Below are 27,098 nucleotides of genomic sequence, written 5' to 3' on the forward strand. Positions count from 1 at the left end.
CTAAAGGAATTTTGTAAGTGAACGCACTGCAGAAGTATTATAGTGCATGCCTTCCTTTTCCAGATTGTACGAAAGGCTCTATCAACCCAGTCTGTAGGAGTGCTGGTCTGGTCCGCAGTGACAAATGCAAGACAAAATGTAACGGTCGTGCAGGTGTCGGCCTGAAATTCACGCTGAGCTGAGAAGGGAGAGGACGGGGCCGTTACACGTCTGATTGTGGTCACTCTGGCCTTCGTTTCTTAGTCTGTGAAATCCGAGGACTGAACTGCATGGCTTGCCAGGCCCCTTCCTGCTCAGCATCCAGATTCTAAAATCGGAAATTTGGAGGAAGATATTCAAGGTCAAAAGTATTAACAGCATGTTAAAGAGCACATTAAAGAGTCTGAGAGAAAAAGACTAGGAAATCAACTGCTTTTGCAGTTACGAGATCCACAGATTATGAGGATTTGGGGAATTTGTAGCTTTTAAATACCTTCCCCTCCTCAGCCCCTACCGGGTAGGAAAGAAATTTTGTTTTCAGAGAAGTTACCTAAACTTGGTTTTATTTCTATTTTGATAAATAACATTCTATTTAAACTCCTTACTTTTCAAGAATTTCATTGATAATAGAATTAAGGTTAATTTAGGCTCCTTGAAGGAGGCAGCAGAAAGATGAAATTACTCTTGGAAGCAGGTTGGTGTTGTGTAGCCAGAGGAAACCCCTTTGTGGGAGCTGGAGAGGTCTAACCCGCACAGGGCCTTGTGGGAGCTGTGCCTGGCGGGTCTCCCCTCCTGAAGGTGGGCTTCTGGCTTGAGTATAGCGTGGAAGCCTTGTCCGTCATTCTAGAGGACGGATGGATGGATGTACAAGTGTATATGTATTAAAAACAGTGCACCTGGGCACTTGTAGCCTCTGGGAAGGAGGAGACTTTTCACGTGGGATGATGCTATATCACAGTCTTGAGTGCAAACATATAAGACACTCAGCCGCTGGAAATGCAGTAACCGTAACCGCAATGGAGGGTTACAACTATGCTGTCAGAAAGGAATCTCTACTTCTAATCCACCAGAGCAGACACACTTACAGAGTTAGATCTGGGGGCTGAGTGGCAGGGGCCTGGGACCACGTGTTCCCCTCCCCATCGTTCTGATCCAGGAGACACGTTGCCGAGCTCTCTTCTGCCCTGTCGTGAGGTATCTTTTGTGGGAAGTGTCCTGTATCCTAAAGCAAACTTGGATCATTATTAGTCACAGTGAGATTGATTGATCGGACACTGAGGGTGAGGGTCAGCGCTGTGTTAACGGTGGTGAACTTTGGTCGCGGTAGTTAGCAGCCCGCTTTATCTCTTACGTACTTGCTGCCAGCTATGTAGAATAAAACTTATCTAGTCCTTCTGATTTATCCCACGTAAATAATTCAGGTTACTGATTTTGACTTTGTGTTGGTTTTTGTCCCTGTTCTTTAAAAACTGAGGTATAACTTACATACAATAATATTCATGGATCTAAGTGTGCAGTTCAGTGAATTTTGATAGTTGTATACGTCATGTAATTTCTGGCTTTTGAATGAGAAAAATAATCGTTTTACAAAATGAAGCTGAGCTTGGAGTCGCGGTGCTGGGGCGTCTGTGAAGGCTGAAGTGCTCTAGACACACTTCTCACGAACTTCAGCTGAACCTCCGCCAACCACCCTGACCCAGCCTTAGACCATCTGCTCGGCCGCGGATCCTCTGCTGTTCACCATTAATGCAGCTATTTGTCCTGTGTTTCAACGTAAATAGAGTCAGTGTTCATACTATTTCTCCACGTTCTAATCTATACTCTCCCTTATTACATCCTGGTGTCACATACTTAAAGTGACCCCGTCGTGCTTGGCCTCGCTGGCTGCCTGTCCTCAGCCACGTGTGCCGTTTTGAACGTGCGTGGCAGATTTTCAGTGAGTCACAGGACTGAAAGGGACCTCAGCATCAGCAGCCTTTTCTATCGCTCTGATGGGTCTAAGCTAATGGGCTCTGTTTTTGTCCGGATCCACCCAGAGAAGACCATGTCCTGCCTTCCTGGGCTTGTAAATTCTTCAATGGTGCCTGGTCTCTCTCTCTCTCTTTTTTTCAATGTTTTATTAAATCCAGTTTGCTTTGCTGTATTCTTCTTGGCTTACCTTTTATACTGTGGTGAAATACGTTCCCAAAACAAAATACGTTTAATAAAAAATTTTCTACGGCATTTACGTTGCTCTTTTCAAACCACTTTCAAATGTATGAACAGTAGTGGGCCAAGCTGTACTGTCCTTTCAGATTTGGCAAATAAAGACTGTTCGTAGCATCCAATTTTCCCTTTTTGCTTCTATACCATTTGAATTTCCTCTCTCAAGATATGGAGTATTTTTACCTGGATTTCAGCCTTTTTCAAGTATATGTATCTTTCCCCTTGAATGAGGTGGTATGCCAGAGCTTAATCCTTCTGAGAGAAAGAAGATTAGGGTTGGGTAAACCTTAAATTAGGAAATGCAGCTACTTGGAAAAATAGTTACGTGTCAGAGTTAGTGGTAAATCAGAGCATGTTAAATGAAGGTGTAAAGAGAGAAAAGATACAATACAAATTAATAAAATGGTTTCTATCCCTGTTTTTAGTCTAGCAGATTAAGCGATAGACCGTCTCATCATTTCACATCTTATATCTGTCCTGGTAGAACATTGAATTTTCTGTAAGAAGCTCTTAAATTTGCTTTATATAGTGTTTTACACTTTTCAGAGTTTTTTTTCCTACTTCTCTGTATACTTTTCAGGGCTTTCACCACGACACACCACATAAATCTCACATCGACTCTTATCAAATAGACAGGACAAGAGAAAAATGTCCAACTTAAAGATGAAAAACTGGGGCCCACAGTGCTTCTGAGGGGTGTTTTCAAGGTTATATGGCAAGTTAGTTATATTAATTTTGCAAATTCAAGAAAAACAAAGGGTAAATTAATTAAAACCTTGCTAGCATTAGTTAAGTCTCCTACAGTTCCAAGGTCTGTGAATGAATTTTGAAAGCATTTATCATACTTCGGTGTCATCTTCCTCGCATCCCTACATCACGTAGATTCTAAGAGAAAGTTCTCAAGTAATGCTTGGGCCCAACCAAGAAGAAAATAAGTTCTGGGTTTTTAAGAGTTTTTCGGGTACTTTTGAGCCATAGCTTTTGTCTTCAGTTGTTTGCTTGCTTACATTTTCTGTAATGTGCAGGAGAGTGTAGTGGAAAAGAACAAGGGCTTGCTTGTTTGGAATCCAACTACTTGGGAGCTTTTTTACTTTGGGCAAATGACTAAACTCCCGTAGATCCTTGGTTACCTAATACCTAAAATAAGACTTTACTACTTCAGATTTGTAAGAATTGGACGCAATATATGTAAAGCCTTAGTTTTCTTCTTGTAGGCTCTGAATCAAAACCCCTAGCAGATGTAAAAAGGAGTTTTTAATCCCATCTTCTTTTCTGTTCCTCCTGTTTATCCCATGTTTAAATGGTGATTGCAGTGGTGTCCGGTGTATAGCAACAGTGAACCCTCTTCTCCTTCATATTTTCCTTTTAAGAGAGTTAGTTATTAATCATTTGACTTTCTTCATTTGTATAACTTAGAACAGTGTGTCAGTGAGAATTGGGGGATATTTTAAAGCTGACATAGATGTCATTGTTTTGTCTCTCTCCCCACCCCCCACCCCCGCACCCCTTCACAGAGGATCTTCAAATGCTTCCTTAAAGGAGGAAGAATACAAGGAGCCTCTGCATTTCCATTCTGCAGACCACTACCCCTTATCTGATGGGGACTGGTCCCCCTTAGACACGTAAGTATTCTTGAAATTTCTCCATTTCTTAAAGGAAGGATATACTGATAGCTTTTCTGTTATTCGACTTGACGATATTTCCACGTCTCTCACACAGAAGAGGAACTGAATGTGTGCTTTTAACACAAATATAGACCTCTCCCCTCAATAATTATTTTGTTCCTAAACTTGATCTGACTTATTCTCAGAGTTGGCCAGTGTAGACCTGTATCATCAGCATAGAATTTGACCCTCTACAATTCTTTTTCGTGTCAACTACTAACTGTAACTGTGGTTAATACTGTGAAGAAACGTGCAGTCACACTTTGTGTTCAAATCCAGTTTCTCTGTATTATGTTAACCCATCTTGCCATGCATTTTCTCTGCTATAAATTACCTTTCTCATTGATTTCTTGTGAGAATCAAGTGGGATAATACATATTATTGAGGACCCGGCAAGTCCACAATAAATGCTAGTTGGCATTGTTTTTATTATTATTAAAGAGCTCAAGTGGAAAGGTAGCCTTTATATCCGCGGGTGAAATTGATATATTCAAACTTATATTTCTTTTCAAAATCTCTTGAGCTTGGCAAGAATGAGGCTCCTGACTTATTAAGAGTCATCACATTTCTTTGTCCTGTGTTTGCAGCCCCTACACCCCGGCGGTGTGTCCTAAGAGCGACTCAGAGCTGGAGGTGAAACCCGCCGGGAGCCTGCTCAGATCCGAGTCCCACATGGAGTGGACGTGGGGAGGGTTCCCGGAGTCCACCAAGGTAGAGGGTTCGCCGGCCTGCGGAGTTGAGGATGAGGCCACAGGAACATAAGTGGTGGTGGTGCCCTCGTGTGGTCGCATAAGCGAAGCCGAGTGAACATCTCTGATAATGTTTGTGCTATATTTATAGTGGAAGGAATCCAACATTATTTTGTGTGTTCCTATTTCATAAATAATGTTGATTATTAACATTTTAATCAGGAAAATTTTTTAAGTTCCTAAAGGAAACTAAAATTTCAAAATAGGAAATTGATTACGAAAGCTTTTTTGCCAGCTCAGGGTGAAAGAAGGAAGAATTGGAAAGATGCATTTCCTGAGAGGGAAAAAAAAAAAATGTTTAGCCCCTCTAGTTTTTTTTAAATACACATTTTGCTTATTTATGTGATCGCATTGAGATTTGACTGCCCACGGTAACAAACTGCCCACAACGTTTGTTACGTTGTGAACAAACACCTTTGACAGTAGTTTAATTTCTAAACAATTCGCCTGTTTCAGGTCAGCAAGAGAGAGAGATCTAGGACAGCTATGATTACTCCATCAGAGAACACCCATTTTCGGGTAATTCCCAGCGAGGACAACCTCCTAAGTGAAGTTGAGAAGGATGCTTCCATGGGGGAGACGGTCTGTACCATCGTGAAGCCCAAGCCCCGGGCCCCAGGGAAGCAGAGGAGTGGAGCAGCCCTGGCATCGGGGCCTCGGGAGCCCCCCGAGGGGTCAGATGCCCACCACCCTCCTCCCCCGTCCTTCGCCGAGGCACCCTCAGAAGCTAAACCAGCTGCTAAAGTCGACTCACCCTCGAAGAAAAGAGGTATAATTGGTGGTTTGATTTGGCCTCGGCTGCCCTAAATCTAGGTGGCAAATTTCTCCAGGGTTTCAGTTAATACTCGGGGGCTGCCGTTGTGTCTGTGCTCCTGACTGGGACCTGCCACACTCAGGGGGGTCAGGCGCCCCTGGAGGTAACTCTGACCTCCTCCCTCTCCCTGCCGTGGCTGCTCAGGCCCCTGAGAAGCATTTATTGAAAAATTTACGAAAGCATTAAAATCAGTGAATGACTAAAGTTAACCCCTTTAATGACTAGGTGTGTCAGTAACGTGAAGTAGAATCCCAAACAGTTACGTTTAACAGAAAAAATTAGACTAGAGAAATGCTCACACCTGAAATATCTGGTTAGTTGAGGCCAAACTAAGTACTTCTGGTGCAATAATATGGGCCCTAAATAAATGCACACCGATTACTAGTGTGTGTTCTCTTCTTTTGATTGTTGATTGGAATCCTCTAACAGTTAGAAGACAGGGTGCAGCTCCTGGCTTAGCAGCTCTCACTTTTGGAAAGTAGTTGACATCCATCAGAACATTCTTACTGTTGAAAAATATAAAGTTATCCATTGATACTGGATACAGTATATCTGAACACTGGCTTTGGGCCTATTTTTAGGGAAGTGAAACCTTCCCTAAAAATATTCAATTGTCACATAGAGCCAAATACCTACTTCACTTTTCAAAACATGCCAGCACCATAAGTTAGACGATCACAAACTGACTTAATAGCCACTACAGGTATGGGCCTTCAGGGCCACTCAGAAACAGTTCATTTAAAATAAAAGAATATGACTGTCAGGGCTGTTTGTGGCCACACGTGCTCACCCGGCCGGTGAGGAACTAGGTACCTGCTTCTTCCTAGCTCAGCCCATCTTCTCAAATCACGTGTGCTACTCCAAGAACTGCTAAGGGGGTATCCCGTGTTCCGGTTTTAGTCCAGGGAATAATGACCCCCTGTTCTCGGCACTCAAGGCAGGGATAGACTGGAGATCGAACACCGAGTGGTGGTTTCCACCATGGATTTGGCCTCATTCTTTTCTCCCCTCCAACTTTTTTTTTTTTTTTTGCGGTACGCGGGCCTCTCACTGTTGTGGCCTCTCCCGCCGCGGAGCACAGGCTCCGGACGCGCAGGCTCAGCGGCCATGGCTCACGGGCCCAGCCGCTCCGCGGCATGTGGGATCTTCCCGGGCCAGGGCACGAACCCGCGTCCCCTGCATCGGCAGGCGGACTCTCAACCACTGGGCCACCAGGGAAGCCCTGCATTTGGTTTTTGTGTTTAACCTTTTTTGTTTAGAATAGCTCGTGTGCTTGTGCGCACACGAGCGCACACACGCACACACCCGCCACTACCACTCTTTCCCTCTCTGCACCCATGATACTGACCTTTTGAAGAGCCCAGGCTATTGTCTTGTCTACTTACTTTCTCACAGTCTGGATGTATCTGATTGTTTTTTCAAAGGGACATTCCCGTATTTCCTTAAACTGGAACTTAAGTCTTCTAACATTTAAAAAAAAAAAAAAAAAAAAAAGTAAAAATAAACAAGTGAAACTAAGTTTACTAACGTATTCTATCTAAAGCAGTAAATTCAAACTATTATAGCTTTAAAAAGTAATTAATGTAGACGTTATGGAGATATTTTACATTTTTTATAGTAAGCCTTGGAAAGCTGGTATGTGTTTTTCGTTTTTTTTTTTTTTTTAACATCATTGTTCTTTGGATATATACAAATTAAAACCAGAATGACCAGAATAAAAATAGTAGCGCCATCAAATGTTGGTGAGGAAGCAGAGGCATTGGATCATAATTTTGGGAAAATATACCAGACAAGTGAAAATTACGTTCACACAAAAACCTGTACGGTAATTTTAATAGCAGATTTATACTTAATAGTCTCAAACTAGAAATAACCCAGATGTCCTTTGAATGGTGAATGGTTAAGCAACCTGTAATAAGTACTTCATACCATGAAATACTAAGGGAAAAAAAGGAACAAACTAGTGATAATACGCAAGAACTTGGATGAATCTGAGGAAATTATGAGTAAAGATAGCAAGCAAGCCAATGTCAAGAAGTTACATGTTGTATGATTCTATTTATATAACATGCTTGAAGTTACCAAGTTAGAGAAGGGAAGAACAGATGAGCGGCCGCCGGGGGTTAGCAGTGGGGTGGGGGAGGGAACAAGAGAGAAGTGGGTAGAGCTGTAAACGGTCGCAGCAGGATGTGTGTGGTGACAGTATTTTATATTGACTGTGATGGTAGACGCATGAAATGCACGTGTTGAAATAGCATAGAACTAAAGATAAACACGCACACACTTCTCACGTTTTACAGACCTCACTCAGATTAGGCCAGGTCACGTGCACAGCAGCCACGTGTGGCAGTGATGAGTGGGCAGCACAGCTCTAGAGGCGTGATTGGATTTGGGTTAAATATTCTTTATTTTTTGAATTGAAGATGCTCCCTACTGCATCTCATCATGTCCCACTATGAGATGCTAACCGTGATCCTGTGTCGAAGATGCTAACCGTGATCCTGGCAAACTGCCAGGTTTGCCCACGGTGAGGGGTCCTGCCCTCCGCAGGCACCGAGTGAGCACCCTGTTCCCCGCAAGCCTCCCCTCGTGGCTTTAGAATGATGGCCTCTTTCTCGATGCTGGTAGTCACATCAGGTTCGGGTTCGGTCTCCTTTGTTCGTGCTGTAAATATAATAAACGTTAACCTTCAAGTGTAAACGATTTAGGGCCCAGGATTATTCACGTGAGAGCAGGTGAAAGAATGCGTGACTCAGCGCGTGTTTATTGGGCGGCTGTCAGGAGTGCGACCCTGACGCCCTCTTCCATTCGCATGGATGATGAGAACCCACACAGGGAAAGAGGTTAGTTGACACCTTTAAAAATACAACGTAATTCCAATCATGGTCTGTTTTATTACTTGCAAACCTTTGTTTTCTTGCAGAGGTGTAAATGAAGAATAACCAAGTTCTCATCTCCAATGGTTTTTTTTTTTTTTATTTTTTAAACAAAAACAGGTGTCCACAAGAGAAGCCAGCACCAGGGACCTGATGATATTTACCTGGATGACCTAACGGCGCTAGAACCTGAGGTTGCAGCTCTCTATTTCCCCAAAAGGTAGTGGATTGTATATTGAAGAGTGGGCAGCTCTGAAATATTCTCTGTGTTTCTAGAGCAAAGCATTCTGTCTGAGAAAACAGAGCATGGGGATGGTATCCTTTAGCTAATAAGTTGGATGATTGCTTCAGATTTTGGAAAATTCAGAAATTGTACATGTGTTGTTTTGACTCTAGTGATTTGAAATTAATAATTTACCTATTTATGAAAAAATTTTCAATACAGTAAGAAGGTAAGGTGCACTAGTGAAGCTTACATTAGGGCCTAACAGTGGATGTGACTTCAGTTTAGCACCTCCTGTTCATTAGCATTTGTTTCCTTTACTATGTGTTTTAAAGGTAAAATATCTTTATTCAGAGATGCTTTACAAAGAAGGCCTCCACTCTTCAGTGAGTCTCCGCTTGCAGTCCTGGGTCTGGTGGGGCCCCTTCTAGGGCCTGCACACCCCTGGAGCTCAGCTCTCCGCAACCCCTAGCACCCCCTCCCCCTTCTCCTCCGTGACTCTCACCTTGGAATAACACCGAGATCTCAGCAGCGATAGACTTGCACTGTTTTCCCAAGGTCACTTCCATTCTTGGGGAAATTCCATGATAATACTCTATCTATGATTATAAAAAACAATTTACTTTTCTCGTGAGAAGTATGGCTTGAATGTACTGAGCCATAGTCACACATAATTAAACATTTTTAGGTAAATTATTGAAAAGCATGTCTTAAGTTTTTATTTAAAATAGAAAGATGGGATTGAAAAGAAGATACTTAAATTTTTACAGATAGTTTTGGAAGATCCTTAAAACTCCTTCCTAGCTTTCTGCCCTACATTTGTCTCCAAGTATCCACTTCTTTTGAAGTAATAGCTGGGTTTTTAAGGTGAGAGAGCTGAAAACTGGTCCTTTTTTTTTTTTTTTTCCAATAAGAAAGTTAAAATGTAAGCTGTCTTAAAATTATCTCTTTGTTTCCAATCTCCCAGTCCTTAATCATTTATTTACGCTAGGATTCCTAAGACAGATTTCTTAGTTTCCCTTTTAAAAAATGGGGAAGCGTGACTACTGCAGTGGGGCCTCCCTGTGCTGTTATAACTTCACTGTCTGGGACCGTTGCCATTCACCAAGCCTTACCTCAGAAGCTGGTGGTTTCTTGAGACATTCATAAACACTGAGAGACAGTGAGATATTGAAATGCTTGTAAGCATTTGTTTTATCATCGTGGCCATTGCCGTCTTGACCGAATAGCCAGTATTTGTAATTAGAGCTCAACTTTACCCTAAATCACATCAGTCTCATGGGTTTGGCGGCCTGTTGAGTCAGGTGGGTCCTCTGTGCATTTAAGTGGTGGCGTCGGTGAGGGTCACACCAGCTGCTCTGACTGATAAAACTCAAGACCTTGGTGGCTTGACCACAGCAGTTTATTTCTTGCTCACGTGATGCTGTTCTAGTGCTGGTGTTTGGTGGGAGGCCTTGCACACAGGGGCTCAGGAGCACAAGCTCCTTCCATCCTGAGCCTCCACCATGCCCTCCGGGGCCTCAGTGGGGAAAGGAGAGGATCACATGGGGCAGTTTATTCAGGGGCCCAGCTTGGGGAGGACACAGCACACGCCTTCTGTCCACATGGACAACTCAGTCATCTGATCAAGTGGCCACACATGACTGCAGGGGGACCTAGCCGTGTGCCTAGGAGGTTGAAGACAAGGGTGTTTGTGTTTTACTCCAGTGGTCGGCCTGCACTGGGACCCCAGCATAGCAGCAGGTTTTGCTGCTTTAGGTGGCTTTGGCTTTTTCACCATTTCCAGTGAGGAACACATTCTGTTGATCCGATTGATCTCAGTATCGTGATATGTGTGTACATTGCTCTTAGGAGAGAGAATTCCCAAAAACCTAAAGTTTTCTTCAGAGGCTCAGATACAAAGCATGATCGTGTTCGAAACTGCTCTCTATTTATGACATACCTGTACTCTGCTGCCACCTACTGTTCAAATTTCAGATTTTTCCCTAACGATCATATAACTTCACTGGATAGCATACATTCATATACTGGCTTTTTTTTAAAAAAAAAAAGTAAAAGAATTTGAAAAGTCTAGAACAGTATTTCAACGTGACATTGAAATAGAGCAGTAAACATTCATGACTAAGAGACTTACGGCGTCATTTCCTTGGGTTTTTTTTCCTCTCAAACTTATGCTCCATTACAGAAAGTTTCCTTTAGGATCAGCTTCTAAAACCTTATTTAGAAAAGTGAAAATATTGAATACCCTCGACTTTGGTTCTGGCGCGCACTAGTGTAAGAACAGCTTATTTCTAGTTTCTCAGTACATTTCTTTCTTGAGGTGTGTCTAGGCTCCTGAGAATTTTCACTTGGTTAATTTCTTTGTTGTATTTCGTGAAGTAACAGATGATTTAGAAAAGCCTTGTTTTTAAAAATAATACAACCTTGGACTACAGCATTTTCTACAGGATGTATGTAGCAGTGCAGCCTTTTCTAGGAAGTTAAGATCAAAAGGTTTTCAAACATCAGGTTTTTCTTAATTACTCTGTCATTTTCATCATACGATGTAAATAAATGCTTATAACTCTTTTGCCCCTTGAAGTCAGAACGGCCACCTTTGGAAAGTTCGCATTGTTGTGAATGACGGTAGTGATGTTTGTGACGTGTTCACTGTATTCAGTTAACTCCTCAGCAGTGCTGTCAGGTTAGTTCAGTGTCATCTGTGATAGGATTCTCAGCACTCCCTGAGCAAAGCCGCGTCCGATGGCAGGTCAGCCTGCTCCTGTTCACAGCGCCCGGGGAGCCCTGTGGTTGGGAAGCTGGGAACGCGGGCAGCTGTGTGAAGGCCGTGCTTTCCTCCCGCAGCGAGTCGGAGCCCGGCTCCAGGCAGTGGCCCGAGTCCGACACGCTCTCTGGCTCCCAGTCCCCACAGTCTGTGGGCAGCGCGGCCGCCGACAGCGGCACCGAGTGCCTCTCAGACTCTGCCATGGACTTGCCCGACGTCACCCTGTCCCTCTGCGGGGGCCTCAGCGAGAACGGAGAGATTTCTAAAGGTAGGCCGGCAGTCACGCCTGCCCCGCTGAGAAAGCAGCCTTGAGCCGTTGTGGGAATCCAGCTCGCGGGGTCTTGTGCAGGTAACCGGGGTCCCCCTTTGCTGTCGGACTCTTGGCCCTTCACTTAGGTACCTTGCGTTGGGGTGACGCCACAGGTAAGTGGGTGGGAGACGGCACGTGTCTGGGGCCGAGGTCTTGGGCGGCCCGCCTGCTGGGCGGCCGGGGTCAGTGCAACTCTGGCCACCTTCTCTTCTGTAAGGTTGTTGGAAGAATAGTTGTGGGACTGGGGCCTGGCTGCCCCGAGCCTGAGACAGGAGAGGAGGGCCTGAGGCTGCCAAAATTGATTGTCTTCTGAGTAGATGGATGTTTCTGGCTGAAGGTAGGAAGGATTGCTTTCTGTCTCATCTTGAGAGTTGACGCAGGAGAGTAAAGGTGCTCAAGACAAGACAAGGGAGCTGCTTAGCGGGGCCAGTTCAGACGACTCTGCTCTGGCTTGAGCAGCCGTGTGTACGTCTGTCCCAAGTTATTTGGCCTTTCTGGTTTTTCCTCCTTTTGTAAACTGAACTCTTCTTAATGTTTTCTCAGTTAGGCTAGTGGCCCTTGAATGACTTTCCTCTAAGGAAAGATTTTCTTTTTACAACTAACATCATCCTTCATCTTCTGCATGTGGCAGGCCAGGCACCCTGAGCCTCGAGGCCTGTGCTTCCCTGAATCTTCTTTTTCTTAGCGTCACAGGGCGATCACTGTACCTCTTTTCCACCTCTTAATTCTATTTGTTTGTTTTACTTTTTGCTAGAAATTAAGAGCGTGTTATTACGGCCAGTGGTTCCTTCTAGGGACAAAGTTAAATAGGTCACATTTTAATTATAATCCTCATAAGCCGTCACTTTAAAAAATGTAGGTGGAGGAGGGGATATACAATTTATGTAAACTATAAAATTTATACTTAGAAAGAATATTGTTTTCTTAGGTAGAGTTTGTCATTGGGGGAGGCAGAAACGGCAAGTAAAGGTAATAAATATACAGACTGCCAGGAGGAACAACCCCAGGGAGAATTGCCTCTGTTGGCCTGCATTAGAGCGCAGGGTTGCGATCAGCATACAGAAATTCATGCGTAGTTCTCGTTTATTCTGCAAGAGCTTGGGATTTATTTCTTGACGAGACCCTACGCCAAATTCTGGTGTGTGTTTGGTTTCTTTCCTCCAAGCATTGTAAAATGTTCTGATTGTTTTTTCTAACATAGTTTGTACTTGTGCACTTAACGCTGTAAGACCCCCACGAGTATTCCCCAGGTATGCAGTCTCTCCTACTTAGAAGAATGAAGCTCAGTTTTCACTGGTCATGGAGTGGAGTGTGTGCACGTCTGTGCCTTCGTATCTTCCTCCCTCTCGCCACATCTGTAATCTATTTTCCTAGGAGTCCTGGTTTATCCCTTTCTCCCATTTTTCTTTTTTTAAAATTTTTTTTACATCTTTATTGGAGTATAATTGCTTTACAATGGTGTGTTAGTTTCTGCTTTATAACAAAGAGAATCAGTTATACATATGTTCCCATATCTCTTCCCTCTTGCGTCTCCCTCCCTCCCACCCTCCCTATCCCACCCCTCCAGGCGGTCACAAAGCACTGAGCTGATCTCCCTGTGCTATGCGGCTGCTTCCCACTAGCTATCTACCTTACGTTTGGTAGTGTATATGTGTCCATGCCTCTCTCTCGCTTTGTCACAGCTTACCCTTCCCCCTCCCCATATCCTTAAGTCCATTCTCTAGTAGGTCTGTGTCTTTATTCCTGTCTTACCCCTAGGTTCTTCATGACTTTTTTTTTTCTTAAATTCCATAGATATATGTGTTAGCATACGGTATTTGTCTTTCTCTTTCTGACTTACTTCCATTTTTCTTTGTTTGGTTGGTTGGTTTTTGGTTTTTAGTTTTGTTTTTTCCCATCTGCGGGAGGAGTGGTAGCAGAGGGGGAGTAGAAAAGAAGTGTTCTTTCTTGTCCTGGGGGGAAAAAAACCTCAAGTGTGACATTTGCTTTTGATGCGTATTAAAAAGTTAGTTGGTGGGTTTTTTGTTTGTTTTAAAGGAATTTTTAAAAATCTTATAGTCCCTTCAATGTAGGTAGTATTGTGATAATCTCATATGGGTATTTATTTATGTAATCTCTAACCAAATGGATAATTATTGTTTTACACTGCAGAGAAATTTATGGAGCATATCATTACTTACCATGAATTTGCAGAAAACCCTGGACTTATAGACAATCCCAACCTTGTAATACGGATATATAACCGGTAAATACTCTTGCTTTTGTAATTATTAAATACTCTTGCAGGTTTTTTTCCCCAAGTGCTGTTTTTAACCATTACAGTCTTTCTTGCTATAAAATATGACATTTCATATAAACGAGCTAATGGGCAGTGAGTGACTTTGCAGTGAAGGTAAAGCCTCAGCTCTATTTTCAAATGAGGTGTTGAAATGCTACTCTGTTTTATATTGGGTGGGCCAAAAAGTGCCTTCAGTTTTTTAAGTAAAATTAAAGGCACATTTTTCATTTTCACCAAGAACTTTATTGAACAACGTATTCACCCTTTTGTTCCACTACCTTCTGCCACTTTTCAGGCAACTTCGTAATTCCACCTTCCCAAAACTTTTTATCTTTTTGAGCAAAGAACTGTTCCAGGTGCCTTTTGCAGTCTTCCAGGGAATTGAAATTTTCTTCCATTAAGAGAATTTTGTAAAGACCTAAATAAATGGAAATCTGAAGGTGCAATGTCTGGTGGATATGGCAGATGAATCAGAACTTCCCAGCCAAGCTGTAACAGTTTTTGCTGGTCATCAAAGAAATATGCGGTCTTGTGTTATCCTGGTGGAAGATTACCCGTTTTCTGTTGATTAATTCTGGTCGCTTTTTGTCAAGTGCTGCTTTCAGTTGGTCTAATTGGGAGCAGTACTTGTTGGAATTAATCATTTGGTTTTCCGGAAGGAGCTCATAATAGAGGACTCCCTTCCAACCCCACCACATATACAACATCACCTTCTTTGGATGAAGACTGGCCTTTGGTGTGGTCGGTGGTGGTTCATTTCGCTTGCCCCACGCTCTCTTCCGTTCCACATTGTTGTACAGTATCCACTTTTCATCGCCCATCACAATTTGCTTTAAAAACGGAATGTTTTCATTACATTTCAATAGAGAATCACATGCAGAAATATGGTCAAGAAGGTTTTTTTCCCTTAACTTATGTGGAACCCAAACATCAAAGCGATTCCCATGACCAGGCTGGTGCAAATGATTTTCATACTCATATTTTGAGTATGTCAGCTATCTCCCATGTGGTATAACGTTGATTGTTCTCAATTATGGTTTTGGTTTGATCGCTGTCAACTTCAGCTGGTCTGCCCTGACTGTGGAGCATCATCCAGCGAAAATCTCCAGCACGAAACTTCACAAACCACTTTTGAAACGTTCAATCAGTCACAGCACCTTCTCCATACACTGCACAAATCTTTATGTGCGTTTCAGTTGCATTTTTACCTTTCTTGAAATCATAAAGCATAATATGCTGAAAATGTTGCTTTTTTCTTCCAGCTTCAGTGTTAAAATGGCTACACAAAAATTCACCAATTTTGATGTCTTTCTTTCTTTTAAATTTATTTATTTTTGGTTGCATTGGGTCTTCGTTGCTGCACGCAGGCTTTCTCTAGTTGTGGCGAGTGGGGGCTACTCTTCGTTGTGGTGTGTGGGCTTCTCATTGCGGTGGCTTCTCTTGTTGCGGAGCACGGGCTCTAGGTGCGCAGGCTTCAGTAGTTGTGGCGCGCGGACTCAGTAATTGTGGCTCACGAGCTCTAGAGCGCAGGTCAGTAGTTGTGGCGCACGGACTTAGTTGCTCCACAGCATGTGGGATCTTCCTGGACCAGGGATCGAACCCGTGTCCCCTGCATTGGCAGGCGGGTGCTTAACCACTGCGCCACCAGGGAAGCCCCATAAGTCTTTTTTTAAATGCATGCTGATGGGACACCTGTCACAATACAATCTAAGAGAATTGTTTCAAATGAAGTTAAAGACAACTGAGTGCTACTAGAGCCATCCTACGGAAATAACCGAGCAAACCTTTTGGCCCACCCAGTACACTGAAGCAAAGATTACTTATGTGGCAAGCAACTGAGCTGATCATCTTTTCAGTGAAGAGAATAAGGCATTTTATGTGGTATTTCTCCCTCCCGCCCTCTCCTGTCTTGTGTGACGGTCTTGCACGGTTTTACTCTCACAGTTACTACAACTGGGCGTTGGCGGCTCCCATGATCCTCAGCCTGCAGGTCTTCCAGAAGAGCTTACCTAAGGTGAGATCCTCCGCTGTCCGTTGCCCCCCCTCAGAGGTATCTACAGCATGTAGTGCTTCGAAAAATCCAGATGTGCATATTTCTAAACTGGGTGCTGTTCAGTTTGATTTAATATTCTAAAATTAATATTATCACTTAAATTATCTCATACCCCAAAGTGTAGGAAATTACCTGGGCTGCCGTATCTTTGCCATTTTTACTAGATATTTATACCGGTTTCTGACGGTATATGAAGGTTGAGAGATTTTACTGATTGTTAGTTAAATATAGAATAAGTGAAAACATTTCCTCCCATTAATATGGAAAGAAGCAGCAAGAAGAGGGTGATGTGGCCACCAGAAGCATGGCATCGGTGTGATTCATTCAGCTTGTGGTTAAAACATGTAGAACATGAAGCTTTGCTTTGAATCTGTCCACCAAGACGACATCATCAGCCTAGCTGGTCCTCATAACTCATGAGAACCACATTTCCCAAGGGTAGAGAAATGAGAGCAGGCTGCCTGCCAGCCCCTAAGAGGGCTGCTCCTACGTAGCCAGACCACCCAATCTCATACCACAGAACTGCCACAAGAGAGGACACTGTCCATCTTTCAGAGGAGTCTGGGAGGTGTGGAAAGCGTTGCTCACCATCCTACACATTAATGGTTGAAAGGAGTCGAGTGCCTTGTGACTGACAGATGGCTAGACTCACCTGTGTTGATTGTTTTCAGGCCACAGTTGAGTCCTGGGTCAAAGATAAGATGCCAAAGAAATCTGGTCGCTGGTGGTTTTGGCGTAAGAGAGAGAGCATAACCAAACAGGTAACTGAGCTGGAGGTAATCCTTTCCATGGGCTGAAAAGAAGTGAATCTTCGGTTTATTCAAAAGAAACCTTTTTGCCAAGCACAGGTCAAGTTGGGCCACATAATGCTCTTTTAATAACAGTAGTCACCGTGTTTGAACAGTCACGTGTGCAGGTCTGATGCTAGGTGCTTCACATGCTGCATTACCTCTCACCTTTACGACAGCCCAGCAGTGTAGGTGTTTGGATTCCTGTTTTACAGGTGAGGAAGCTGGAGCACAAGGAGGTGATGTAGCTTGACCGAGGGCACGTAACTGGTGAGGGCTGGAGCTGGGCTGTGACCTGAAGCCTGCCCCAAGAGCTGATGCCGTTTCCACCGTGCTGTGTCACCGGATGGAAGCCAGAGCTTGCCACCTTCCCCCGCTGGAGGGAGGGGCATCAGTACCCTCTGTTCTGCAGGTCCAGCATCCCTGCCGTGGACCTAGTTGCATTATGCTGTGTGACTGAGCTGGTGCTGTCTCAACAATTGCTGCCCCAGACTTTGTGGAGGCAGCTTTTTGCACAAACAGCGTATGACTTCTCTCTCAGGTTTCTGTCCTTTTTGCTCAAACTAGAGGAAGTTTGTTTCTTAAGCGTTTTTAAGTTGCGGATTCAGAAAGCGGTTTTGCTCGTTCCTGGAGAGAGCTACTGATGAACTTCTGCTTGTCCGTAGGGGGAGAACTGCACATTGTCATTGTTATCTTGCCGTTCCAGCTGCCAGAGGCCAAGGAAGGGAAATCGGAGGTGCCGCCGCCCATCGACCGGCCGTCGAGCGCGAAGGAGCCGGCCAGTGGCAGGTGGGGGCCCCCGGTCTCTCCAGGCTCCCCCGCCTCGGCCACTGCATTCAAGCTGATGTTGGCCGTTTTGTTTAATTCTTAGTCAGAAACGTCTTTGTCCTGTGGACGGGCGTGACAGTCAGTGGCTTCCTTCTGCTGCTCGGTTAGCAGATGGTAACTTCCGCTTTTCGTTAAAAGATACCGTCAGCTTCAGGACTCCCCCGGCGGCCCCGTGTTAGGACTCAGCACTCTCACTGCCGGGGCCCCGGGTTCAGTCCCTGGTCAGGAAACCGATTCCGCAAGCCGTGCCATGTAGCATGGCCAAATGTGTGTGCGTGCGTGTGTGTGTGTCTGTGTGTGTGCGTGTGTCTGCGTGTGCGTGTGCCTGTGCGCGTGTGTGTCTGTGTGCGCGTGCGTGTGCGTGTGTGTGTCTGTGTGCGTGTGCATGTAGACCATATCATCAGCTTACAGTAAATATACCCCTCACTGCTTCCTGAATACCTTGCTCCTGTCCTGGAGCCATGGACTCGGATGCCCTGAAATGCAGGCCTTTGGGAAGCAGATCTTGCGGAATTGTGAGGTGTGCTGTCCCTGGTGCCCTGCTCCCTGGCTGTCAGGCACAGCAGGGGAGACGTAACAGGATCTGAGTTGGGCGTGGGTCCTTTTCATTTCTTGGAAGGAGTAGAGCTGCCTTGGACATGTGGATTGGCTGCCCCGAGGGGAGGTGCCACGACATACCCCATTCTTGTTTCTGCCACCCTGTTTCTTCCTCCATCAGGTTCTTTTCTCTTCCCTTTTCTCTTAAACACTTGAGTTTATCTATCTTCTTGCTCTTTACCCTCTTCTTTTGAAAGGACTGTATAAAATCTTGTTAGTTTCTTAAATCACTAAGAAAGATTTTAAAGATTTGTGTCTTTAGAAACATACATATCCTTTTCAACAAGAATCAGCGGGCCTAGTAGCATTCACTGGTTGTAGCAGAAAATGGCCAGTCACAGTGGGCGAGTAACCGCCGGCCAGTTGTAGAGGGAGGAGGAATACGCAGGCGTGGACCCTGGGTCTGGGGAACGGCTCCTCCTAGAATGGATTTAGGATCTCTTTCTCTTCTTGATCCTGAATGAAAAGCTGTCGTCTGTAAAACGTCCTGCTGCTTCTTCAGTAACGGGGTTGTGTTGAACAGGCCAGCTGAGGAAGACTCATCGAGTGACGAGGGGTCCCAGGAGCTGGAAGGATCCATCCAAGTGGACCCCATCCCTACAGAGCCGCCGAGCCACAGCAGCACCACCTCCTATAAGAAGTCTCTTCGTCTGTCCTCAGACCAGATCGTGAGTTGCATGTGGTCTGGGTGGATCCAAGTCACGTGAGCTCAGTAACTGTTTAACTCGACGGGTCTCCTCTCCTGTCCACCTGGCCCCAAGCCTTACACACGTGGCCCAGCGTGTGGTCGTGGAAATGCTCACCTACGTCCGGGAGAGCAGCGTCCCTCACACTGGGACCACCTGAGGACCTGCAGCACGCTTCCTCCTCCTCCACCCCCGGCCCTCCCACCTCCGTGTCTGGGAGTGAACCAGGGCATCTGTGTTCTCAGCCTGTTTCCAGGACGAATGTATTTTTTTGTTTGTTTTTGTTTTTAAAAGAATTGTGTTGCATTCTTTTTCCTTTTTTAATTAATTTTTGGCTGTGTTGGGTCTTCGTTTCTGTGCGAGGGCTTTCTCTAGTTGGGGCAAGCGGGGGCCACTCTTCATCGCAGTGCGCGGGCCTCTCACTGTTGCGGCCTCTCTTGTTGCGGAGCGCAGGCTCAGTTAGTTGTGGCTCACGGGCCTAGTTGCTCCGCGGCATGTGGGATCTTCCCAGACCAGGGCTCGAACCCGTGTCCCCTGCATTGGCAGGCAGATTCTCAACCAGTGCGCCACCAGGGAAGCCCCCTCCAGGATGAATCTTAATATGTCTGGCCCGGCACTGGGCCACACACTGTCTTTTAGGAGCCACAACCATAGGGAAATGACATTTTCTTACTTAGATGCAGTTTCCCCCTTCCTTTTTATTTCCCACTCCCTGACTTCCACCCATTTTCAATATGAAATTGTCCTGCTGTGCTCCAGGGCAGTCCCGGGTACAGAGGAAAAGGTTGGTGGGGGGCGGGGCAGGTTGTGATCAGAAAAGTGCCTGGCACCTGACACATGGTTCAGGCAGTGGCTCGTGTGAGCCGCGGGCGCAGCCCTGGGCCATCCTTCCTGAGCTGGGGTCCCAAAACGCTGCTGCTGGTTTGGGGAATGTTTAGATTCTGTTCCAAAACTGTGTTTTCCGCTGATTTCTTAGCTTTTTTTTTTTTTTAAACAGTTACTATGTCTTGTGTATCTCCGTCCATTCTTTCTGTGTTCACACACACACATTTATATATTTAAGAGGCTGGGATCCTTTTTCACATAACATTGTATCATAAGCAGTTTCTCTGACCACGTATTCCTGGAAAGTGTGACTTAATTGTTGCATGTAATTCCATCAAAGTGATGTGCTATTAATTTTCAAAACTCTGATTTTTATTCTTATACTTTTTATAAAAGGCAAAACTGAAGCTCCAAGACGGCCCAAATGACGTCGTGTTTAGCATTACAACCCAGTATCAAGGCACCTGCCGCTGTGCGGGGACCATTTACCTGTGGGACTGGAACGACAAGGTCATCATTTCTGACATCGACGGGACGATAACCAAGTAAGCAGGAGCCTTGGGGTGACAGGGAAGGGGGCCCAGCTCAGTGTGTGGTGGTGGTGGTGAGGTCCCTCACCTGGGCAACCAGCCACCATCAGGAGAGTTTTTAAACTGTACACACTGAGACGTCCTGAGTGCGGTCCCCACAGAGTCATCTTATGGAGGGAGGAAATAGGTGGGACCATACAGACGTAACGTCAAAAATAACACTTGGGGAATTCCCTGGAGGCCCAGTGGTTACGAGTGCGGTGGCCCAGGTTCAGTCCCTGGTTGGGGAACTGAGATCCCGCAAGCCGTGCAGCGCAGCCAAAAAAAAAAATATTAATGATAACTTCGGGGAGGATTTAGTTATCTGGTCTCCAGATTCTGGTATGGGGGGGGAAGAAGAAGCTGTTGAGTTTAGGGAGGAGAAAAACAGGATGTGTGGTGGTCAATTCCCTCATGTCTGATTGCTCTTCTGCAACCCTGGACCCCTGGTGGGGGTCCTTGTCTCCTGTGCACAGGCCAAGGAAACCGCCTTTGGGCATTGTCCCTCCACCTCTCCCCCATCCGGCAGCTGCTGGCAGCTCGTATTTAACTAAATAAGTAAACACTTGGCTTTATATGCTCAATTCCTGATACCTTTGTCTGTTTCTGCCCTCTTAGGTCTGATGCTTTGGGACAGATTCTTCCACAGCTGGGTAAAGACTGGACACATCAGGGTATCGCAAAGCTCTACCATTCCATCAATGAGTAGGTATCCCGACCCACGTGTCTGGTGAGCTAGAATTTTGCTTGAAAAAGCTAGAAAAAGAGTGTTCATCAGCCAGTCCACAGAAATCTTGTTCATGTGCCAGCTATTCCCGCTCTCCTTTCCCACCCCTTCCTAGAGCCTCACGCAGGGGAAAGTGTGAGGCGCCATCTGTGGGACAGGAGCTCTGTGCCCGGCATGGTATGCGTTGTTACGCATGTTAACCTTGTCATCTTGTTTTCACAGGGCTGTGGGTTGTAGGCACTGCCTGTGTCTATAATCATAGCTGTACTTGGGGGTTTTAGCTGTAATTTAACAGGAGAGCCAATTTTCAGGTTTGGTTTTTTGAGTAATTTTAATTGTATTGCTTTAAGTAGGTAATGCATGCATGGGGTAATCAATTTACCATGGGGTCCTCTCTGTCAGAGTACTTTTTTTTGTGAGAAAATCCTTTGTGGGATCCCAATACCTGTGAGTTAAGTTGATCTGCAGAATTACAGTGTCTTAAGCACAAGTTGAAAATGCCATAATATGAAAATTATGAGTATGTCAGTTACCCAGGTAAAGTTTTGCTCCTTGTTTTATAGAATGATTTGCATTCTGGAAATTGCCTATATAAGTAAAATCCTTTGTATCTTTCATCTATAGCAGGTTGTTTAAAGATAACCTCAAATTTTTGTCCGTTTTGTCATTTGGCTTCCATGGACCAGATGCTGAAGCTATATCATTACTTGTAAATTTAGCGTTAATCCCTAGTTGCATGTACCTCCATTTTCCACCCGTGGCGTTTTTGATGGAATGGTGAGATCTTTATAATCCTAACAATTTTTTCTATTAAATTTAAGAATTTGATTTTCATAGTAAATGAGAGGAACTTTATTTGGACCTTTAAAAAGAAAAACGCATTTTCCCCCCTTTAGCCAAAGCACACGGGCTAAACAGGACGCGTTCTCTTTCAGGAATGGCTACAAGTTCCTGTACTGCTCCGCCCGCGCCATCGGCATGGCCGACATGACCCGCGGCTACCTGCACTGGGTCAACGACAAGGGCACGATCCTGCCCCGCGGCCCCCTGATGCTGTCCCCCAGCAGCCTGTTCTCCGCCTTCCACAGGTGCCTCTGTGTGCGTATGCGTGCGTGTGCGTGCACCTGCGCGCACACGGGGGCCTGACAAGACTGTATCTGTTGCAGAGCTTCTGGATCTTGGTTCCGTATTGTTCTAACTCACACATAGCTCACCTGGTCTGTGTCAGACACGGTTGAGAAGTCAGGTTGGCAAAGAAGGAGAAAGATACCGGTTATGAAGGATTAAAAAAATTGGTTGGTTGTGAGCACTGTAAAATCTTTCTAGGACCACATACCAAGGAAAGCTACCATTTTGGATTTGGTGATTATATTTGTATTTTCTTCTCCTAGGGAAGTAATAGAAAAGAAACCAGAGAAGTTCAAAATTGAGTGTCTAAATGATATCAAGAATCTCTTTGCCCCGTCTAAGCAGCCCTTCTATGCGGCCTTTGGAAACCGTCCAAACGTAAGTGTGTCTTCTGGGCTACACACTCGGATGTGGTGTGTGAAACTCAGAGGAGTGTACTTTTAGGGTATAGCCCTGTGTTAATTCTCAGACCAGTTGTATAGGCACAGTGAATGTCTGTTCTGCTGATATCTGTTGTAAATTTTCTCCAGTGGTCGGGAAGGGCCTGTCGGTGGAGATGTGCCCCAGAATGTAGGTGTGTGACAAAGGGCACGCCCTCTGTCTCTGTGGCTTCAATTCCATTTCCTCAAGCAGTTCCGACTCATGTTCTGAGTGATTCTAAGCCGAGTCTTGGATTCACCCCAGAACCAGGTCTCGAGGGCCCCCCTTGATTACCGCTTCCCATCTCCTGCTCCAAGGCCCCTGGCGTCTCCGTGGCGCCCAAGTTTTCTGGCTTCCCGAGCGCCCTCTGCGGTGGCTCCGCTCTTGAGTTTGTGTTTGTCTAAAGCTCGGCTCCAGTGGCAAAGCTGCGCCGCGCCAGCTTCACGTGATTTCCGTACACAGTCTCCTGTCGAGGCGATTTTCTGGCTCACAGGAACCGCAGGACCATCTCCTCATTTCTTCTCTGTAATCACCCTGCCCCATGTTTTCTGCTGCAGGATGTCTACGCTTACACACAAGTTGGAGTTCCAGACTGCAGGATCTTCACCGTGAACCCCAAGGGTGAGCTGATACAAGAGAGGACCAAAGGAAACAAGTCATCGTAAGTGCGTTCCCACTTCTCAGCCTGGAGCCCTGCAGCCAGGGGCCAAGAATCAGAACTGCACCTGCCTCTGCCGGGGTGTCTTCTCCTCTGCCGTAGCTGTTGGGGGGGGGGGCGTTGCTGAGGGGCCTAGACTTTGAGGAGGGCGGCAGTGCCCTGAGAAGGAGGCCTGTCTGGGATCCTTCCCATCTGTGGAATCTGAGTAACTGGCTGCACAACCTACAGTCTGTGCTCTCAGATCAACTGATGAATAACAGTTGCTGTGCTTCCTCCCCACTTCCTTCTGCCAGGTATCACAGACTGAGCGAGCTCGTGGAACACGTGTTCCCACTTCTCAACAAGGAACAGAATTCCGCCTTTCCGTGCCCGGAGTTCAGCTCCTTCTGCTACTGGCGAGACCCGATCCCTGAGGTGGACCTGGACGACCTGGCCTGAGGCCGCCACCTCCAGCGGGAGGCCCTCTGTCACTCGCCTCGCAGCAAGGGAAGGTGACCACCCCTTCTGCTGGACAGAGGACATGGGGGTCCCCTCCCGGCCACAGGTGTGGGACAAGACGTGCTGACAGTCGGGCACCAGCAGGGACGGGAAAGCTGCTGGGGCTGGAACCGCCTTCCCCCTTCCCCCTCCCAGGCCCTGAGGGGCTGCTGTTCGGTGCCGCGGCCAGAGCCGCGAGGGGAGCTCGGGCCTGAGGCCGGAGGCCTGGGCTCTTTTCACTGGCCTGTCCTCCCATCACTGGCCTGTCCTCCCACACGCTCTGTGTTGTGTGCTGGGTGCTCCTTTAATTGCCTGATTTAAAAAGAAGAAAAAAGAAGCTAAGAGTGGACCAAAATGTTGCACAAAGTAAAGTGTTCTAATTTCCACTGGGCAGTTGAAAGTGTTTCTCTCAAAAGGAGGGCTTTCTTCAGGGGATCAGGGTCCAGTTGGTGATGTCGGTCCAAACCGCCTGTGCACATTTCTTCTGTGGCTTCTCCCTCCCTGCTCCACGGAAACGGGACGCTTGCTTGGGCCCCCGGGGTGACAAACTTGGGCTTCGGGGGAACATAAGGTCCTTATATCATTGCCTTCTCACCTGTGACTATTCCACGGTGGGGACCTGAACTGAGGTGTCGTGTCTCGGACTGGCAGGAAGGAGCAGGTCTTGCAGGATGTATGTGATGCCCGTAAGAGCCTTCCTAGCAGCAGGAGTTGGTTAAACAGCAAGGAACAGCTCTGTTCTTAGGGAGGCCTTGGAAATGCAGGTGAGCACTTGTGACGGGTCCTGGGAAGGGTCCTTTCTCCGTCCCCCTGCCTGCAGCCCAGTTTCCCAGCCTGGTTGTGATGAGCTCTTGTCGGACCCGAGCAGGCCGCCCCAGGGAAGGGGGGTTCTGTCCACAAGCCTCTGCAGAGCTGTGAGCACGAGCCTGCAGAGGTGAGGCTGGGTGTGGACGGTCCCCTTGGTGTTAGAATCGAGAGAACTGTTAGACAGGAGCTCTCCTGGGACCAGCAGGGCCCACACACAGCCCTGCGTTGGGTGAGAGAGCAGTGGGCAGGTTCCAGAGCGGAGGGCGGGCGCCCGATGGGAACGCTGCAGAGCAGTGCAGGCACGGCCCCCGGCCCCCACGGTTTCCTTTCCCACCTGTGCTTTCCCTGTGCTGGTCTGGCAGGGGCACTCTTCCTTGTAGTTTGCTCCACCGAAATAATAGCTGATCTAGAGCTGGGGAAATGGGGGCGGTTATTTTCCAGATTGGAGAGTTGAAAGTCCCTGACTCAGTTGAGCCGTGTTTCCCAGTGCTGTTGGGTGCAGGGACGGTGGCACAGTCCCCGGAACGCAGCTCTCAGTGGCAGAGGCTGGCGGAGCCACACACGCTTCCTCCGGTGCAAACCGTCCCACCGTAAATAGCTCAAGGACTCAATCATTTAAAGAATTTATTTATGTACAGTAGGTCAGGGAAAATAGGTTGTGCTTGTATGAAGTTCTGCCCAGTTAGTGAAATCAATTCCTCGTACGGTGGCCCTGCAGTTACTTCATCTCATAGATGCCATCGGCCTGTCGCCCCACGTTTGCTTTAGGCAGTTACCCTGAGCTTCGTAGGGCTTTGCTATGTGCGGTACGGAAATCTTGATAACACACCTTCTGTAGTCCTTTGTTGGCTGTCCTTTAAGGAGTTTCTGACTAGACACTTTCTTTTTCTCGATAAGCTCTTCTCTCTGGACACAGGGGCATCTCAGAGGGTCGAACCTGGGAACCCAGGTCTCCTGGCCCTGCACTGAGGGTGGCTGACCCCTCTGCCTGGGGGCCATCAGCACTAGACTTTATCATTTTGTCACCGCAGATTGATCCAGTGGGTACATTTGCTAATTAACCTGAGTCTTTTTCCTTATTTAAAGGAGTCCCTCTTGCTGAAAGTAGATGGTTACTATTACTATAGTGTTAAGAAAGTATTAAGTTTGTGCTGAAAATCCATTGCCATTTGGTACAAATGACATTTGTTCTTTCTGTGAAAGAGAGATGCCCTCGAGTGTGTTTGTACACAGACCCTTCTGATGGGAGCTAATGAAGGAGCAGCAGCCTCTCGCTGCTTTCGGGGACGGGCAACGTCACGGGGCGGGGGGGGGGGGGCCGAGGGGGACTGGGCTCTTCTAATCGCTCTCTCCGCTGCTCCACTGGTGAAATGGCCGTGGCCCCTTTCCCTCTTTCCAGTCCAACCCGACTTGAGTATCTGCCTTGGTGTCCGCGTGCTGAAGCTTGTATGGCTCTGGTGCTGACATCTGCATCTCTGCAGGGCTTACGAAGTGCGCGCGTGGGCCCAGAGCATGCAGACTTGGCCCGCGTGTCAGTACCGTGTTTGCTGTGCTTCAAAGTGCTTTAAAACATCTGCATAGTTTTCAGCTGGAAAAAGAAAAAGCTTACTAGTGTGATGTCATGAAATGAAAGCTGTTGACAGTGTAGGAACAAGAGCCAGCTCACCATCCGGAAAGTACTCGTGCCTTTGGCCGCACGTGGCCCTTCTGGAGTGTGTCCTTGAAGCTGCAGGCGAGGCCGAAGAAATGGGCAGAGAGTAAACTCTCAGGTTTTGCAAGTTGGTGAAAACAGACTCTCCCAGGGAATTTTATCATCATAGTTATTACTCTGGGAAGCCTTGTCTTCCTCTGTTTTAGAGAATGCTGGGTTTAATGAAACTGGTTGAAGATTGAGTTTTTGTTCAAAGTAAGTGCTCTTTCCAGGTGAAAACTACTTTTTTTGGTTTGTTTTAAAGGTAAGAAAGGCAAGGGGAAACTTTACTCTTTTAATTTAATCATTACGTTCAGTCTGTGATGACATATTTGATTATTAGGCACAGCAGTGCCACTAACAAGTTTTTTAAGTTGTCAGAAATTAATTGTAAACATCAGTTCAGTACTTAGTTTATGGCGAAGACAACTGTCTTAAGATAAATGGCTCATTTTGGTGCAGTGTTTGATGTTCAAAACAAAATGTTACAACAATAAACGAACGTAAACTGAATGCATCTGACTCTCTCCTTCAGAGGACATTAAATCCTCTAAACTCTTGCCAGAAATTGATAATTTCCATAAATTAGCATTTTGATCTTTGCTGACACTTAAATTTGTGTATAGAAAGGACTTCTTTTTTGGAGCTTGTGTTTATAAAACCTGACTCCAGAGTGAGGCTACACCCACAGGAACTAACCTCTCTTGCTTTGTAGGTTCTGCCAGGCAGTGATCCATTCATACATAATGTGATTTCTAGGGGAGTCTCCCTGGCACCCTCCAGGCTGCTTCCCCCGCCCCTCAGCCCTTCAGGGGTCCCCTGAGCGCCTTGCATTAAACCCTTCCTCTGGGTGAATACTACTTAGCCATCCTGATGTTTTCATTAGCTGTTAGGAGAGTCAAAGTGGTCTTGGATCAAAAACCACATCCCCCACATTATGTTATCCGAGTATCTTTATCCCCCAGACGGCTCAGCACACACTG

The 27,098-nt window shown here is 46.2% G+C and overlaps 1 protein-coding gene across 9 annotated transcripts in view; it reads left to right on the forward strand.

The window, feature by feature from the left end:
• Positions 1-26,628, forward strand: part of LPIN2 (lipin 2) — an 84,997-nt gene extending 58,369 nt beyond the window's left edge. For 6 of the 9 annotated variants that reach the window (XM_089894952.1, XM_022551260.3, XM_022551259.3 and 3 more), the window contains 17 exons: positions 3,699-3,806; positions 4,436-4,559; positions 5,054-5,366; positions 8,120-8,254; positions 8,408-8,507; positions 11,355-11,542; positions 13,736-13,829; positions 15,807-15,876; positions 16,587-16,676; positions 17,410-17,492; positions 18,652-18,796; positions 20,036-20,184; positions 20,827-20,913; positions 21,871-22,023; positions 22,327-22,441; positions 23,041-23,144; positions 23,435-26,628. In XM_089894952.1, the coding sequence (XP_089751078.1) occupies positions 3,699-3,806; positions 4,436-4,559; positions 5,054-5,366; positions 8,120-8,254; positions 8,408-8,507; positions 11,355-11,542; positions 13,736-13,829; positions 15,807-15,876; positions 16,587-16,676; positions 17,410-17,492; positions 18,652-18,796; positions 20,036-20,184; positions 20,827-20,913; positions 21,871-22,023; positions 22,327-22,441; positions 23,041-23,144; positions 23,435-23,579 (2,203 nt within the window). In that variant the 3' untranslated portion in view covers positions 23,580-26,628. Of the gene's footprint in view, positions 1-3,698; positions 3,807-4,435; positions 4,560-5,053; positions 5,367-8,119; positions 8,255-8,407; positions 8,508-11,354; positions 11,543-13,735; positions 13,830-15,806; positions 15,877-16,586; positions 16,677-17,409; positions 17,493-18,651; positions 18,797-20,035; positions 20,185-20,826; positions 20,914-21,870; positions 22,034-22,326; positions 22,442-23,040; positions 23,145-23,434 lie in introns of those variants that run through there. The other 3 variants (XR_002641645.3, XM_022551262.3, XM_089894956.1) reach the window with 3 other exon arrangements.
• Positions 26,629-27,098: the final 470 nt, after the last annotated feature.

Source organism: Delphinapterus leucas, chromosome 14 (assembly GCF_059928025.1).
Source record: "Delphinapterus leucas isolate spDelLeu-1000000601 "Yukka" chromosome 14, BTC_Dleu_Yukka2, whole genome shotgun sequence".
Classification (NCBI taxonomy): Eukaryota; Metazoa; Chordata; class Mammalia; order Artiodactyla; family Monodontidae; genus Delphinapterus; species Delphinapterus leucas.